The 17,500-nt window shown below is 55.1% G+C and overlaps 2 protein-coding genes across 2 annotated transcripts in view; one reads left to right on the forward strand and one right to left on the reverse strand.

Moving 5' to 3' along the window:
* The window catches only part of PTSG_10482 (uncharacterized protein), a 23,315-nt gene extending 13,142 nt beyond the window's left edge, over nt 1-10,173 (reverse strand). The window contains exons 1-24 of the mRNA XM_004988805.1: nt 9,762-10,173; nt 9,456-9,579; nt 9,186-9,255; nt 8,912-9,001; nt 8,597-8,639; nt 8,273-8,338; nt 7,789-7,899; nt 7,302-7,486; nt 6,970-7,048; nt 6,613-6,729; nt 6,092-6,216; nt 5,605-5,685; nt 5,210-5,299; nt 4,596-4,918; nt 4,245-4,350; nt 3,584-3,784; nt 3,182-3,285; nt 2,671-2,812; nt 2,286-2,340; nt 2,002-2,120; nt 1,723-1,851; nt 1,325-1,430; nt 718-988; nt 3-341 (exon numbers count right to left, since the gene is read on the reverse strand). Of these exons, the coding sequence (XP_004988862.1) occupies nt 3-341; nt 718-988; nt 1,325-1,430; nt 1,723-1,851; nt 2,002-2,120; nt 2,286-2,340; nt 2,671-2,812; nt 3,182-3,285; nt 3,584-3,784; nt 4,245-4,350; nt 4,596-4,918; nt 5,210-5,299; nt 5,605-5,685; nt 6,092-6,216; nt 6,613-6,729; nt 6,970-7,048; nt 7,302-7,486; nt 7,789-7,899; nt 8,273-8,338; nt 8,597-8,639; nt 8,912-9,001; nt 9,186-9,255; nt 9,456-9,579; nt 9,762-10,020 (3,335 nt within the window). The 5' untranslated portion in view covers nt 10,021-10,173. The remainder of the gene's footprint in view (nt 1-2; nt 342-717; nt 989-1,324; nt 1,431-1,722; nt 1,852-2,001; nt 2,121-2,285; nt 2,341-2,670; nt 2,813-3,181; nt 3,286-3,583; nt 3,785-4,244; nt 4,351-4,595; nt 4,919-5,209; nt 5,300-5,604; nt 5,686-6,091; nt 6,217-6,612; nt 6,730-6,969; nt 7,049-7,301; nt 7,487-7,788; nt 7,900-8,272; nt 8,339-8,596; nt 8,640-8,911; nt 9,002-9,185; nt 9,256-9,455; nt 9,580-9,761) is intronic.
* The window catches only part of PTSG_10483 (uncharacterized protein), a gene marked incomplete at its 3' end in the record, with an annotated part of 10,210 nt that continues 2,859 nt past the window's right edge, over nt 10,150-17,500 (forward strand). The window contains exons 1-22 of the mRNA XM_004988806.1: nt 10,150-10,272; nt 10,535-10,618; nt 10,803-10,883; nt 11,097-11,185; nt 11,399-11,447; nt 11,691-11,800; nt 12,023-12,187; nt 12,372-12,435; nt 12,664-12,885; nt 13,196-13,292; nt 13,540-13,595; nt 13,860-13,979; nt 14,350-14,415; nt 14,692-14,782; nt 15,000-15,046; nt 15,214-15,378; nt 15,678-15,746; nt 15,962-16,100; nt 16,366-16,435; nt 16,717-16,792; nt 16,998-17,048; nt 17,377-17,500. The exon at nt 17,377-17,500 is cut by the window's right edge and continues 239 nt beyond it. Of these exons, the coding sequence (XP_004988863.1) occupies nt 10,243-10,272; nt 10,535-10,618; nt 10,803-10,883; nt 11,097-11,185; nt 11,399-11,447; nt 11,691-11,800; nt 12,023-12,187; nt 12,372-12,435; nt 12,664-12,885; nt 13,196-13,292; nt 13,540-13,595; nt 13,860-13,979; nt 14,350-14,415; nt 14,692-14,782; nt 15,000-15,046; nt 15,214-15,378; nt 15,678-15,746; nt 15,962-16,100; nt 16,366-16,435; nt 16,717-16,792; nt 16,998-17,048; nt 17,377-17,500 (2,065 nt within the window). The 5' untranslated portion in view covers nt 10,150-10,242. The remainder of the gene's footprint in view (nt 10,273-10,534; nt 10,619-10,802; nt 10,884-11,096; nt 11,186-11,398; nt 11,448-11,690; nt 11,801-12,022; nt 12,188-12,371; nt 12,436-12,663; nt 12,886-13,195; nt 13,293-13,539; nt 13,596-13,859; nt 13,980-14,349; nt 14,416-14,691; nt 14,783-14,999; nt 15,047-15,213; nt 15,379-15,677; nt 15,747-15,961; nt 16,101-16,365; nt 16,436-16,716; nt 16,793-16,997; nt 17,049-17,376) is intronic.

Raw genomic sequence — 17,500 nt, forward strand, 5'->3', positions numbered from 1 at the left:
ACAGGTTGTCAATGTCTGTTGCGGCAGAGGTGGCAAAGGGAATGGTGACGTTTTGCACTTCTTCAAATGTGCTGACACATTCGAGGTTTCCGGACCAAAACGCCACTTCCTCCATGGATGATCCTTGCTTGCTGGTGCACGTGAACCTTGTCGACGTGTTCGTGCTGGCAATGAAGCCGTTCTTGCACATGGCGCGGCAGGCGGCGGTTGGGGCGCTCGGTTGAACGTTTAGAGGACATGATGCAACCGCATTTGGATCCAAGTTGTCAATGGTGCCTGGGCAGGTCAACACACGCGTCCCCACGCCGTGCTCCACAAACCGCCCAGTCGTCGTGTTCAACCTGATAAGGCGTGCGTGTATGTGTGAGTGAGTGTGAAATTGTGTATGCATGAGTGTGTGTGTGTGTGTGTGTGAAATCATGGTGTGTGTGTGTGTGTGTGTGTGGGAGAGAGAGAGCGTATGCGTTCGTATGTATGTGTGTTTGTGTGTGTATGTGGAGTATGTGTGTATGTGTGTATGTGTGTGTATGTGTATTATGCTTGTGTGTGCGTGTGTGTGTGTGTGTGTGTGATGGTTCATGGCGTGCGCGTCCTTGCCCCCATCCACAACTTCAAGTTACAAGCGAAAAGAAACCGCTGTTACAACAACAACAGCAGCAGCAACAACATCATCACCACCCAAACACACACGGACACACATGTGGCCACGTGACCCACGTGTGGTAGGTGAGGGTGGTGCCATCCGCTGAGAGTTCAATGCGCTCCTCCGCCTCTGCTGCTGTTCCGCCCGTCTGCTCAATGCGGTAGTAGTCGTTGAAGCCATCCACGCGCACGAGCGAAATGGCCGCATTGGTGCACGTCTGGTCCTGCGTTCCGCCGCTGCCACTGGTGATTGCGCACACACGCGCAGACCCGTCGATGGCAATGTCTGTCGTCAGCGCGCGCGAGCCGAAGACCACGCTCCACACGCCGGCCCATGCACGGAAGTCTGAAGTTGATGCATTGGGCGGGATGGGATGGTGGTGAGTTGGAGCAAGGGGTACGGCGCGTTGCTGTGATGGTGTATGGTGGATCTTGTGATGGCGTATGGAGGAGGTTGCGAGTGTATGTGGTTGACAGAGAACAACCGCACAAATGGAAACGCACGCATGCGTATGACAAGCAGACATCCAACAACACGCCACAACAGCACAACACCACAACACCACAACAGCACCACCACAACAGCACACCACCACAACCACGCCACAACAGCACCACCACAACAGCGCACCACCACAACAGCACAACCACCACAACAGCACAACCACCACCGCCACTGCACCTGTGTATCTGGTGCAGAGGCCCGCGATTGCGTTGTCGCCGTCGCCGGCGGGAACGAGGCCGCTTCGACCAGCAGCAACAGCCGCAACCAGGTCGTCCACATCAAACTGAGGGCGCAATGTATGTGTGTGGTGTGTATGGCGTGTGTGTGTGTTTTGTGTGTATGGTGTGTGTGTGTGTGTTTTGTGTGTATGGTGTGTGTGTGTTTTGTGTGTATGGTGTGTATGGCGTGTGTGTGTGTGTGTGTGCGTGTGTGTGTGTGGTGTGTGTGTGTGTGTGTGTGAATGAATGACGGATCTCGGTGGCCTCAACCATCGCACTTCAGCGCAAATCAGGACAGACGAGAGCGCAAAAACGCACATTTGCAGCGCACAAGCCAGAGCACAGACAGCAACGAACCTGCGTGTTGTCACCATAAGCCCAATTTGTGTACGTATTGTCGTCGTCACCAGCCCACATCCATTCGTTGTTGGCGGACGCACGTGTGTACGCGACGTAACAGAACGACGCGCAGGCGTCAGCGGCGGCCTGTGCAACATGACCAACGTTGTCGTGGTGGTGGTGGTGATGGTGATGGCATGTGTGAGGGACAAGCGTGGCATGTGCGTGAGTGCATGTGAGTGCTGGCGCATCACCCCACTCCTGTTTTCAGCAGGGCACGACACAGCAGGGCGGTACCTCAAAGTCCGCGTCGTTGGTGATGACGGCGGGAACCGCGTTGAGAGCGGCACACGCATCCTCCAACTCGGCAAACGTCACGGCACTCGCGGTGGACACATACACGGGGTACCCGGCAGCTGGTTGGCGATGGTGGTGGTGATGATATGAGGGGGCAGAAATGGGGATTAGTGACGACGATGAGACAAGTTGTGCGTGTGTGCGTGCGTGTGTGTGTGTGTGTGTGTGCGTGTGGGTGGGTGGGTGTGCATATGCATGTAAGTAGTGTCGTTGCACGGATATACCATCTGGGACTGAGAGGTTGCGCGGAGCAATTGGGAAAACACTGATGCCATCGAGCTAGATGAGCAGTCAAGGTGACGCATGATGGCAGTTGAGACGTGTGCTTGGTGGACGGGGTTGCATTGGGGTTGTAGTGCACACGCAAATGAAGACATCCATCGACACGCAGTCACCAACCAAGCCACCAGCCAAGCCAGCAACGCAACGACAAACTGCGCAGTCCACGCTTCCACCCGTGAAAACACATCGGCATTCAATGCAATAACAGCAGCAACAACAACGACGATGGCGACAACGACACACCACACCACCACCACCACAGCCATCTACATCTCCTCTCAAACACTTCACTTCACCCCGCTACCCTCTCCCCATCTGATCTCCCACCTCAATGCAGTGCTGGGCCTGTGCATGGAACACGATCGATTCGCTGTCTTCATCAGCGACCACCGTGAAGGAAAACGGAACCCAGTCTGAATACGCGCTCGCGCTCAGACGAGGCGACTCAAGCGTAAACGTGTCAACCAAGCTACGATCGTGTGTGTGTTGTGTGTGTGTGAGTGTGTGTGTGTGTGTGAACGAATACGTGTGTGCGTGTGTGCGAATATGTGTTTGTATGAGAGAGTGTGTGTGCGAATACGCGTGTGAGTGTGTGTGTGTGTGCAAATACGCGTGTGTGTGTGTGTGTGAATATGTGTGTGTGTCATGGCAATGACGAAGAGAAACGTGAGGACGTGACGGTAGATCACGATTGATAGTGGACAACTGGCAAAGTGAACCAGACACTGGGCTGAGCAGCAGACAAATAAAGACACACACGCACATACACGCACACACGCACACACGCACGCACACATACACGCACACGCACACATGTGGAGTGTCACGCATCACGTACGAAGCAAAGGCGACAGTTCCCGACACCACATCGAGCTGTGCAGCAGCGTTGGCGCGGGCGAAGAACGAGAGCTGATAGTGAACGCCAGCCACCGTGGGCAGCACCTAGCAATGGTGATGATGATCATCATGATTGGTGTTATGTTTGTTGTTGATGATGATGATGATGATGGTGGTGGTGGTGGTGGTGGTGGCGGTGATGGTTGAATGTTCAAAGAAGGATGGCGTGCGAGGAAGGCACTCCCACATATCACACAACACACACACACACACACACACACACACACACACACACACACACACACACACACACACACACACACACACACAAACACAACACACATACACACACGCAATACGCAACACACATACACGCAACACACACACAAACGAATGCGTGAACCTGCTTGATGGTCCCTGCTGTGGTGCACAGCTGCTGCAGACGGTAGTTCTGTGCGCCAACAGCGGCGCCGCCACCACTGCTCGTCGGACCGGTAATGACACCGCGATCAGACGACCACTGGGAATCGGGCGGGAGGGGCGATGTCGTCTCCTGCTGCTGCTGGCGCGTGGTTCCATCATCGCCGATGGGGAGTGCAGGCACCTGCGGCGAGGTTGGAGAGAGAGGGCCGGGGGCGTTGAAGGTGGGGGAGGGGGAAGGTTGGGTGGAAGTAAAAGGTGGTGAGGATGAATGCAATCACGACGGGGTCACGTCGAGGGCAAAACGATTGTAGCAGCAAAGCATCATCATCATCATCATCATCATCATCATCATCATCATCATCATCATCATCATCATCATCATCATTACCACCACCACCATCATCATCATCACCACCACCACCATCATCATCATCATCATCACCATCATCATCATCATCATCACCATCATTATCATCATCATCATCATCATCACCATCATCACCGCCACCATCACCACCACCACCATCACCACCACCATTACCATTATCATCATCACCATCACCACCATACCCATCACCATCACCATCACCACCATCACCACCATACCCATCACCATCACCACCATCATTGCATCTGCTCACCTCAAAGTCGCCGCCAGAGACCATGTTGACAGGCGCGGCGGTGAGCGGGCGGATGTGCACGTAATCCACGAGAACACACGACGACGCTGGGGCCGCGAGCCGCAGCCTATCGCGTGATAGAGTGAGCGAGTGAGTAATGTGGTGATTGTGGTTGTGATTTGATGTGAATCAGAGCGAAGTGAGAGGCGTGTGCGTCAGCAACGGGCGGTTTGCAAGCATGTATCCACGTTCACACACACACACACACACACACACACACACACACACACACACACACACACACACACACACGAGCACATCACCCCTTGCATTCACATTCACTGCCGTGGACATGTTCCCGACTCAACGCACGTGGTTGCGTGTGTGGTGGCTGTTGCTCTGGTTGTGAAGTGGCCGTGTGCCTGTCCACGCCGCGTGAAGAATTGGGCCTGGCTCAGACTCCCAAACGAAACGGAAATGGACGCCGTAGATGTGTTAGCGGACATGTTGTCCACCACGCGCCTGTTCATGATGCCGAACGAAACGGCGTATGTGGCGCCTGGCATAGTTGGGATGACCTGAAACACTTCGGCAAACTGCGAGGCAGTGCAGGCTTGTCCATGGAGGGAGAGTGCCCAAGACGATGTCCCAAACGGAATGGACGGCCGAAGGACAGCTGGCTTGGAGCCGGAGGACTGGTGGTGATGGTAGTAATGATGGCAGTGGTGGTGGTGGTGGTGGTGGTGGTGGTGGTTGATTGCGGTGATGGATTTGGGGTGAGAGAATGCGTGACAACGAGAGCGGAGCGAATGGGGGTGTGATGGTTGAATGTGGTGATTGTGATGATGGTGGTGGCGGTGGTGGTGGCAGCGGCGGAATGAGATGTAAGATAAGTGACAGGAAGAAGAAACGAGGATGAGCGTGCGCTTGGGGTTTGTTTCTGGTTGTCTGATGCCGTGGCATCAACACGTGGCTTGCGCGCGTACCGGAGAAACCGTCCAGTGGGCGAGCGCCTGGCCCGGAGTTGCGTCAGAGGAGGCGTCGGTGGCATCGAGACTCTCGTAAGGGACACCGAGCTGGTGATGTGGGAGAAGGAAAGGGGGGAGAGTGGGACAGCAAAAAGGAAGGGGGGGAAGGGGCAGAGGAAAAAGAAGACAAGAAGAAAGAACGGGAAGAACACGGGCGTGGTGAGCAGTAGGAAAGACAGAAGCTTGCTAAGCAGGCGCACATGATTCAACAAGGTGTGCATAACAACTAAACAACAACACAACAAAACAGAGACAACAACACGAACTTCACTCACAAATGCCACAGTGACAACAACAGCATCACCATCTGCACGTCAAATCGACAGCGACCCCCGAGCCACGTTCTCCCTCACCTCGACTGCGGCCTCCTCGAATCCGCCGTCAAGAACAAGGTTGTCGCCGTCAAACACCTGCACGACACGCACATTGTCCACCTGGCAAGAGAGAGAGAGAGAGAGAGAGAGAGTGTGTGTGTGTGTGTGTGTGTGTGTGTGTGTGTGTGTGTGTGTGTGTGTGTGTGTGTGTGTGTGTGTGTGTGTGTGTGTGTGTGTGTGTGTGTGTGTGTGTGTGAGTGAGTGAGTGTGTGTGTGTGTTGTGGGGCCATTTGCTAGCATGAATGGGAGAGCAAACGGTTGGCAATCACGGACGCACAGTAACTCGAAACGGTTCTCTCAACAGTGGATGAGGACACAAGTTTCGGTCATGCACACACTCCCGCACTCCCAAGCATATATTCACAACACACAACACACACACACACACACGCACACACGCACACACACGCACACACACACACACACACACACGCACACACAAACACACACACACGGAGCAGCGTACCATGATGCAGTTTGCCTGCTCGGCGTGAAAGGCGACGTGCGTGGTCGTGTCCGTCGCATCGAACGTGAAGCGAAAGCGCGACCACGACGCCCGGCCGCCCACAGCAGAGTACGTGGGGCGAAACACTGCACGAGACACGGGCAGGCAATGGCATGAATGGTGGGAGGTGGTGGCCACGAGATGGTGATGATGGTGATGATGGTGATGATGGTGATGATGGTGATGATGGTGATGATGGGGATGATGGTGATGATGGTGATGATGGTGATGATGGGGATGATGGGGATGATGGGGATGATGGTGGTGGTGGTGTGGAAACAAATTCATGGGGTGGTGCACCTCCGCGCGGTGTCAGGGGCGATGCAATAGACATACAACTCACGTCACTACATGACGCCACACACACACACATATATGTGCGCACACACACACGCACACACACACATACGTGCACACGCACGCACACACGCACACACGCACACACACGCACAAACCCAAACACACACACACGTGCACCGCACCCTGTCGCATGCTGCCTGCTGTGACGATCGCGTACTGCTGGAACGCGGACTGAATGCTCGTGCTCATATCCGCAGCGTCAACGGCGGCGATGAACGACAGCGAGTAGCGGTGGCCGGCTGCTCACGTGATGATTTGGTGGTGCGGCCATGGTAATGGTCGTGGTGGTAATGGTCGTGGTGGTAATGGTGGTGAGTTGGGCATGGTGGTCATGGTGGTGGTGGTGATTGTGCAGTGGAGTACAACGATGAAACAAGACAAGGAAGGAACCCCTTCTCACACTACAATACACAATCAGCTCCCACATCACCCCAAACACAGCTGCGTGTGTGTGCGTGTGTGTGTGTGCGTGTGCCCACGTTCTGTGGCGATTGTCTGCTTGATTCCAGAGAATCCGGGCGAGGAGCAAGGCACGTGCAGCGCAGCCGCCGTCACGCCCTGCAGTGGCATCGTTGTTGTGATGATGATGATGATGATGATGATGATGATGATGATGATGATGATGATGATGATGATGGTGGTGGTGGTGGTAGGTGAGTGGGGGCGAGTGGTGGGATGACTGTTGTTGTCGAAGCACCCACAAAGAGTCACCACACAACGCAACAAAACATGCACACAAACACAAACAACTACAAACACACACGCGTGCACACAAATACACAGCTACGCGTGCACAAACCACACAGCAGACCTGCGCAAACTGGGCTGGGGTGTTGACGACGAGGGCGGGAAGACCGGCGCTGCCGTCCGTCCAGAGAGCGCTCCACTTTCCAAATGGGGAAACTTTCGACCAGGGTGTGACGGCCGGGGTGGAGGTGACGTTCGTGGGCGCCAGCCCTTCAAACGTACCAGCCTCCACAAAGTCAAATGGATTCACTATGTGCATGCGTGTGCGCATGTGTGTTTGAGAACAAGAGTTGGTGTAAGTGCAAGAGTAAATGGCTAAACAACTCGGTGTGATTCATCACCAAGCGTCATGATACGCACATGCCACTACACACACACACTGCAACACACCGCAATACAAACACATGTACACACTCACACTGCAACACAAACACATGCACACACTCACACTGCAACACAAACACATGCACACATTCACACTGCAACACAAACACATGCACACACTGCAACGCACATCTGCAACACACACACACCCACACACACATTTGTACCTCTGTGGCAGCGTGTTGAGAAGGACTGCTGGATCTGCTCTTGCGTCAGGGTGGACGTGTACACACGCGCGCACTCCACATGCCCCTTCAGCTGCCCCCACACTTGCTGGCCTGTAATGGCAACGGCGTTGAGCAGCGATGTGAAATTCGTCACAACAGCAGTGCGTGTGTGTGTGTGTGTGTGTGTGTGTGTGTGTGTGTGTGTGTGTGTGTGTGTGTGTGTGTGTGTGTGTGTGTGTGTGTGCCGCTGGCCTCATACCTGGCTACACAATGTGACTCATCATACCACAGTCAACCCCTCTCACCCCTCTCATGCCTCCCCCCGCCCTTCAGTTGTGTACAGAGCTAACACAATTACACTCACACACACACATACATTCGCACACACGCACACATACACACACACACACATTCACACACACGAACATTCGCACACCACACCACCCCAAAGCCTGGTTGACACGTTTACGCCATGGCAACGCACCAAACTGCACGTGGCGCGCGCCGAGCGTGATGCGGGCGTCCGACTTGTCAAAGGCCGCAGCAGGCGCTGGTTGGTGGTGGATGGTGTTGCGTTGTGGTGTGGTCGGCATGGTGACGTTGGTGTGTTGGCGTTTGATGAGTGAGGGCAGAGGGGTGGGGCTGGTGGAGCGTTTCTTGAACATGAGTGAATGAGTGAATGCGAGAGTGAAAACGCCATGGCATTGCATCATTCTCAGGAAACCCGCTTTCATGATCAACACGTCAAATCCGTTGTTCAAACAGCAAGACGCACAAGACACGTTATGTCACACGTGTGTTGCCTCACCCTTCCTGTAGCGTGGCACGTACACGCGGCCGTTGCGGTAAATCTGTCAACGAGACAACAAAACGGCGAGTGACGATGGGTTGATGCATACAGCTATCAGCACGACCAGAGCGCAGCAACAGCAAGCAGCACACACACACACACACACACACATACACGCACATGTGCACATGGCACGCTCACACACGTCCACGCCACATAGAACACTCATTTGCCCACACGTACACACACGGAGGAGAAGACAGGTACGCAAATCATGTACACCGCCCCCCTCCACACAAACACACACACACACACAAGCACCGTAACGATTACCGTGATGTAGCCATCGGCGCTGTATGTTGCCACAATGTGCACGTGTGCACCGGCTGCCGCCCGCTCTGGTGGAGACGGAACCTCCCCAGCCTGTTGGTCAACACGACAGACGTGGACACGTGTGCGTTGTGCGTTGTGTGTGTGATGTTGTAACGACGTCATGACGGATGAGGAAGGATGTGAGCACTTGAACAACGACACCTGCGCACACGCACGCACACACGCACGCACACGCACGCACACGCACACACGAAATGATCTCTTGTTCACGTACGTCAAGGGAGCGCTCGCCCCATTCGCTGCCGGTTTCCCAGATAAAGGGAGCCAGCTCAGCATACACGATGCTACAGGTGCAACGCAAGCACGCCCGCAAAACGCATCGGTTGAGGACAAGTTCACGGCCACACGTGCAGAAGAGCAACAATGTTCACAGCCTGCGCGAGCAGTGAGCATGCCTCACACAGCAGCCCTCACACAGCATCCCGCACACAGCAGCAGCAACTCCTTGCCTCCTCCACTCAAATAAACACACACGTGTACGTACCCGTCGTAGCGTGAGCCGTCTGCAGACTGCACTGACAGGGCGCCGCCGGCCCGCTGGTTGAGGTCGTCCAGCCTGACCCACACTTCCAGGGTCTTTTCAGCCGGCATGTCAAACGGCAGCACATCTGCCAAAGGAATACACCACCACGCAGTTTGATGGAGACGTTGCGTGATGTGACCGCGTTTGAAGCCGAGATTGGCGTACATTTCTGCATATACACAACTGCACACGCGTACACAATCATACGCACACATGTACGCGCATGACAACTTCCTTCTCTTCCTGTCTGCAACTGCTTCTTCGCACCTGAGGTAAAATAGTCCTCGCCGGACGCCGTGAAGTGGATGCCGCCATGGCCGAGCTGCGCCTGGCCGCTGTAAGTGCCGCCGAGGCCAGTGATGGCGTCCGTGTCCGAGCCAGTGTTGAACATGAATGCAACCGCGGGCGACGGACCTTTCGTGCCCAGTGCCTGGACACCGGGCACACAACAAGCGGCAGCTGCCACTGCTATCACCGCTATTTGCAGCAGCAGCAGCAGCAGTGGCTGCTGCACGCGACCCCGCATGCGTGCGTACGTGTTGGGCGTGGGGTGTTGGGTGTGTCCTTTGCTCCTCGTGCGTGGGTGAGTGCGTGGGTGGGTGGATGCACACTGTCGTCCGGGCTGCCTGCTGTTGGCTCATTTACAAGCAAGACCTTTTCCTTCTTTCCGGTCCTGTGCTGTTGTGAAGAATGGCCATAACTTCATGTAATTTTCCGCACTGAAGCAGAACAGGAAGAACCAAGCGATATGGCGGTTGTGCCGCAGCAAATCAACTTGGTGGGTTGGTTGGTGCGGCTGCACTGGCCCGTGTTTGTGTTCGTGGTCATGACCGTGGCTGCGGGTGTGGCTGCGGTTGTGATCCTGGCTGTGGTTGAAGGCACAGACAGACACACGGACGCACAATGTTGCTGCTTGTCTTGTTTGTTTGTTTGTTTGTTTGTTTGTTTGTTTGCTTTTGTTGTCAGCAGAGTTTGTGGATGTTGTCCATCACCCTCACAGCACCCATTCGCAAACGCGCATCCCACACCCCATACTGAAGCTGGCGCATTCGCCTCGGACCCTGCCCATTGTGGCTGCGGCCTTTGATGAAGCCTCCACACTGTATTGGGTCGTGTCCAGGGAGGTACGAAGGCGTAGGCGAGCAGACGAGCGTGTCATCTTCGTCACAGCTGAGATGGCGCCTGTTGCGTGACTTTTCCTGCAACCGTCGACATGGGCCTGCGTGTGCTGGCAGTGTGATCCTCGTTGTATTCGTTCGACTGATCGAGACGGGCATCCCTCACATGCATGGTCTCTGTGCTTTTCAGGGATACATCGCATCGTATGAGCTGCCCTACGGGCTCAAGTTTTCTGCGTGGCACCTCTCCGTCGAGGATGAGATTGTGGACGTGAGTTGTGGCGCTGGCGTTGGCGTTGGCGTTAGCGGTGGTATTGGTGTTGGCGTTGGCGGTGTCTTGTAACCGCCTGCATTCTACCTGCACTGCATACCTTGGAGGTGTGAACGGCATTCATTGTGTGAGTGTTCACGCTTCTTACACGCACGTTATCTACAACCCTGCGTGCTTGCATGTCCATGTTGATGACAACACCAACAACCGCAGCTGGTGCCCAAAGGAAGCGTGGTGTGTGTAGTTCGCACATCCGCGATTGACGTGCACCAACAAGGCAGCCTTCTTCTCCAGTCCATCTCGTACGTTGAGAATGCGGTGTGTATGTGTGTGTGTGTGTGCGTGTGCGTGTGTGTGTGCGTGTTTGGGAGGGAAAACGGGGATTGGATGAAATTCGTAGGAGCGGTGCACTTGGCTGTCTTTGTCTCACACACATTCACACTCTCCCACACATGCTGACACGCACACACATTTACCCATACGCACACGCCATACTACCATGCCCTCTCTTAAAGGAGCTCCATGCTGCGAAACATCACGTGTGCAACCGATGCCCCACGAACGGTGAGAGAAATGGCGGCTGTCAGAAATCACATGCAAGATCTGCATGCATACACGCACGCACGCACACGCATTGCTTCTCCTGACCTACTCGTTGCGTGCATGCATTCACATTTCACATTCACCACTGTTGCACCCACCAATACCACTACCACTACCACCACTGTGACTGCCACTGTCAACACTACGTCTACGATTGCGTGTGCGTACTGTCGCTGTTACCACCATTGTTTGTGCGGCTGGCAGCTGAACATGTTCGTCGGCACGGAGGGCGGGACAGTGGTGAAGGTTGACGCGGCACAGGGCACCGTCTCCATGCAGGTTGAGCTCGATTACGGCGCTGTCAACTGCCTCAGGTATGAGAGGGTGTGTGTGTGTGTGTGAATGTGTGTGAATGTGAATGTGATGTGTGATGTGTGATGTGTGATGTGATGTGATGTGAGATGTGATGTGATGTGATGTGTGTGTGAGTGTATGTGTCAGTGTGTACTTTCGTACGTGGTGCTCCTGTGTGTGCCCCGCCACCCACTCTCTCACACCTGAATGCAACCCCCCCCCCCCGGGCGCGCGCGATGCAGGTGTGCCAACCGGTTTGTAGCGGCGGGCACGCGGGCGGGCAAAGTTGTGCTGCTCGACCGCCGGCTGCTGGTGGAGGTATGCGTGTTTGACGCGTTTAAGGGCGGTGTGGAATCCCTGGCGTCCGCAGGCAACATCCTCCTCGCCATTGGCAGAGATAAAGACGGGTGCGTGCACACCTGTTTGTGTGGTTGTTTGTTTGTTTGTTTGTTTGTTTGTTTGTTTGTTTGTTTGTTTGTTTGTTTGTTTGTTTGTTTGTTTGTTTGTTTGTTTGTTTGTTTGTTTGTTCGTGTATCTGTTTGCGTGCGGGCAAGTGTTGACTGCATGCCACGGCCGTTGTGTTGCTTGCAGGCAAATCGACCCCATTGTCCGCGTGTACGACGTGAAGCACAAACACGCCAGGCACCCAATGATTGTACGTATTTGTGTGTGTGTGTGTGTGTGTGTGTGTGTGTGTGTGTGTGCATGTGCGTGTGCGTGCGTGTGAGTGTGTGTGCGTGTGCGTACACTGTCACTGCTCGTGCAACAAGCTCAACTGTATCGGCTCATCACCACAATCAACAACAAACACTGACATCCATCCACCCCACACCACCACCACCACCACACTAACATCACACCACACCACCACCACCACCACCAGCAACGCGGCCCGCCCGCCACGCACGCGGCGCTGGTGCGGCCACAGGAAGCGCTGCCGTCAGCACCGCCACCGCCACCGCCGCAGGTCATCACCGTCAATGCGCACCACCACCTCGTCATTGGCGGGGTGGATGGGGGTGGCGGTGGGGCCGTGCGTGCACGCGTTCCCCTCAACATGCCTCACACCCGGTGCACAGGCGTTGCGGTCGCCCCATCGGGACAGGTGAGGCACACACACACACACACACACACACACACACACACACACACACACACACACACACACACACACACACACCACACACACACACACACACACACACGCACACATACACACACACACGCACACACACACCACGACCACCATGACAGCAGCAGCCGTGATACACACGCGCTGTTGACGTGCGGTCACACCTTGAACATCCATCTACACTGCCATCAAACCAACTTATCGTCCTTTTGAACCACCAATGGCCACCATTGCCACAACCAATGGCATCACCACCAATGATCATTGCCACCTTTGGCTCCAGATTATTTGTGTTGCGGACAGCGGCGGGTCTGTGCACGTCATTGCGACCACGCCGCACCCTGTCGTCTCGCTCGCCCCGGCAATGGCCCTCCAGCTCCGTACGTCACCACCTGCTGCTACTGCTGCTGTTGCTGGTGGTGCTGGTGGTGCTGGTGGTCATCGTGGTGGTGGTGCAGAGGGGCAGCGGGTTGTCTATGTGTGTGTGTGTGTGTGTGTGTGTGCTTTGTAACTCATCGAACCAGCTCACGCGTGTTCACTGACACCTTCACCGCGAACCCAACGCTGCCATGTCAACACCACCACCATCATTATCACCACCACCATCATCACCGTCATCGGCGCCAGTGGATCGCAATGACCTTCAGGCGCACACGAACATCGCCATCGACGACTACTCAAAGGTGCACACGGTCGTGATTGTGCGCTCGTGGTGGCATGTGTTTGTTTGCCGTGGCTCGCTGCATGGACTTGCCTGTTTGGCTCACGTCTCTCCCGCCCATACAAGCACACACGCGCGCGCAACCATGAATTCCCCCTCTCACACCACATCGCACATGGCACATGCACACATGCACACATGCACGTAACAATCACAAATGTCCACACAACCTCCATTACCCACACACCCCCCTTTCACCACCCGTGTTCCATCCGTGGTTTGCTAGAGCCTTGGGTTCATGCTGGTGCAGAGCACGGCGCTCTCTGAATGGGAGTTTGAAACACAGCGCTTTTCGCGTCCGCCCATTCCTGTTCCAGAAGAAATCCAGGCAAACCTGCGACTGGGGGTGCGTTTTGATTGCGCCCCGGAGGCGGGAGGGGGGTGGGTCATGTGTGTGTGTGTGTGTGTGTGTGTGTGTGTGTGTGGATGTGTGTGTGTGTGTGTGTGTGTGTGTGTGGGTGGGTGGGTGTGTGGGTGTGTGGGTGTGGATGTGTGTGTGTGTGGGTGTGTGTGTGTGTTTGGAAGGAAGCAAATGCAAGTCATGGTGCTGTTGTGAGTGTGGTTGCACGCGTGTTTTTTCGTGTCGCCGTGCTGTATCATGCATGCTCAACATGTCACCTCATGTTGTTATCGACATCGCACCACGACATCACATGATCACACCGCATGACCAACAACCCAACAATCACCACCACTACCACCATCATCGTCGCCAGCATGGGCAGGTGCAGGGCCAGATGATTGGATATGCTCCAAACCTGCTCAACTGGAGAGTTAACCAGGTCAGTGCTGGTGGTGATAATGGTTGACTTTGGGGGCTGTAGGAGCCTACTGCCCACATACAACTTTGGCACGCACGCACACGCCCACTCACACACACACACACACACACTCACTCACTCACTCACTCACTCACACACACACACACATACACACACACTCACTCACTCACACATACACACACTCATTCACTCCACTCCACTCAACTCAACTACCAACTACCAACTCCCAACTACCAACCACCGCCATGACACTACCAACCACGATTGCGCCATCAGGTGCAGTACGCGTCCAAGTTCCTGCGGCGGCCGCGCGGATACCGCCACCACCACGGGCGATCGACATACGACGACCACACGCGCGCAGACGGTGCTGTAGATGATGATGATGATGGTGGTGGTGGTGGTGGTGGTGGTGACGGTGCTGTAGATGATGATGGTGGTGGTGGTGGTGTTGATGTTCTGTGTCTGTGATAGTTACGGTTCGTGTTTCTCATGAAATGTTCTCCCTTCTTGCTGCATCATCATCCTTCACTCCCAACATCGCCACCGACTGCCCACGTGTCCGCCTGTACTGCTGTTCACAGAGCGCAACTCTGTTGTTCCGCTGCAGTACAGGAAATGCGACATCAAGGTTCGCCCACAAGTGCCTCCATGTTGTATTTGCGGCCGGGTATCTTACACAAAACACATACGCATGCGCACTGCATTCCCTTACGTCTTGCTTTGTTCCTTACGAGTCCCTCCTATTCAACACCATCACCACCATCATCATCATCATCATCGCCACGACCACTGCAGTACACGCTGCGCGGGCTGGATGGGTTTGATTTTGAGAAGTACAACGGAACCCCGCATTGCGGGCTTGAGCCCGATGTGCCCAACTCCTACTGCAATGCCCTCCTGCAGGCCCTTTACTTCAACGCCCCGCTCCGCGCCCTCTGCGTCCAGCACCACTGTGATAAGGTGGCGTGCAAACGTGTTCATAGCCGGGGTGTGTTGTGTTTTGTTTGTTTGCTTGCTTGCTTGCTTGCTTGCTTGCTTGCTTGCTTGCTTGTTTGCTTGCTTGTTTGCTTGCTTGCTTGCTTGCTTGCTTGCTTGCTTGCTTGCTTGCTTGCTTGCTTGCTTGCTTGCTTGCTTGAAGGAGTGAGGGACGCCTGACTGGGCTGCCTTCGGCAGCGTGTGCCGCGAATAGCTGCTGCAATGTTTCCTTCCAGTCCTCACATAACGTGCTCACGCAAACATGTGTGTGTCTGTGTATCTAGGAGAACTGCGTTGCGTGCGAGCTGGGATTTCTCTTCCAGATGATGTCCAAGATAGCAAAGACGTGTCAGGTGCGCTCGCTTTACGTACTCTTGCTTGGTTTCCTGTACTTCTTCCCTCTTAATTGCGGTCATGCAACCCTCACCAACACCTTTGCCCTCCTGCACCCACATCCCAACGACCTCCATCTCGTCTCTCCTCTCCCCTCACACACACACACACACATGCACGCACGCACGCACACACCCACACACCCACATGCACGCACGCACATCTCTGGTGCCAGGCCACCAACTTCCTGCGGTGCGTGCGGACATCTGTTGAGGCGAAGAACCTGCCGCTCCTTGTGCCCAACAGCAGCGGCGGTGGAAAAGAGGACATTCATTCCACCATCCGCTCCTGGCTCACGTTCATCTTCAGCCAACGTGAGCGCAATTGGAGTCGTGATGAGAGATGTCAGGGTGGAGGGTGATGTTGTGTGTGTGTGTGTGTGTGTGTGTGTGTTTGAGCGCGTGTGTGTGTGCGTGTGTGTGTGTGTGTGTGTGTGTGTGGATGCTCGTGTTGACTCAAACATGCGTGATTCCTACCTCTGTAACGTTCCTTGTTCTGCACACCCTCCTCGCCCACCATGCTTCGTTCACGCCATGGCCCCACTGCCCCCTCCCTCCCCTCCCCCGCCAACCTCTCCAGTGGAGGACGTGTCTGTGCCGCCCGCGATGCTGACGCCCAAGGATCAGCACCGCCGCTCGTCCCCAGACACGTGAGCACACCAGTCATCATCATCATCATCATCATCATCATCATCATCATCATCATCATCATCATGCGCATCACACTCACAGAGGAGAGAGTGCATAAGGGTTGTGGTGCTGGCATGGCATGGCATGGGTGTGTGGAAAGACTGTGGTCGGTGTTGGTTTGATCGTGTTCACATCTCTCTGTCTCACGTACCCACAACGTACTCACGCGAACTTGCTTCTCTCTCCTCCTCTTTCTCCTCGCCACCATTCTCCTTGTCTCTGTGCACGTGTTCGACTACAGCCCCGGCGACGTGCCGTCGTTCAAGGAGCAGTTCTGTGTCGCCACCACCGACATTGTCTCCTGCCTCTCATGCAAGGTAGTGCAAGGCAATCCGTGGGTTGGCACCATGCCTTTTGCGTGTGTGTGTGTGTGTGTTTGTGTGTGAGAGTGAGAGAGTGAGAGAGAATCGCATGGAAGCCTTGTTGAGCTCCCTCCTTGTTCTTGTGCTTTGCGAAAACCGTGATTCACCATGAAACCCTTTCTCCATTCACCCCTTCTATCCCCCACCCCTCTTGCATCAGTCCGTGTCGTCGTCGCAGACGACCGCGCCCGTCCTTGCCCTCCACGCACCGGTATTTGCCCATTGAACCATGCAGTGCGCCGCTCATGCGATACCACGTGGTGTCATGTGGTGTGGCGCCTTGATCTGCGACCGTCAGGATACGCTGTTGACAACACACTCACTCGCTTGCACACAAATACGCACTCACTTGCACACGCACTCTCTCACATACAAAACCGCACGCACACAACACTGCACACACACTCACACACACACACACACACACACACTCTCTCTCTCTCTCTCTCTCTCTCTCTCTCTCTCTCTCTCTCTCTCTCTCTCTCTCTCTCTCTCTCTCTCTCTCTCCATCTCCTTCTCCCTTTCGTACGCGCCATCAGGAGGAGGTGACGAAGGCTGTTGGTGCGCGCATGCCGCTGACACCATCGAAACCAAGCGGCCCGCCACCAGCGGCTGCTGCATCATCATCATCGCCATCGTCGTCACCATCGTCGTCAGCCGCCA

The sequence above is a fragment of the Salpingoeca rosetta genome (assembly GCF_000188695.1).
Source record: "Salpingoeca rosetta unplaced genomic scaffold supercont1.33, whole genome shotgun sequence".
NCBI lineage: Eukaryota > Choanoflagellata > Craspedida > Salpingoecidae > Salpingoeca > Salpingoeca rosetta.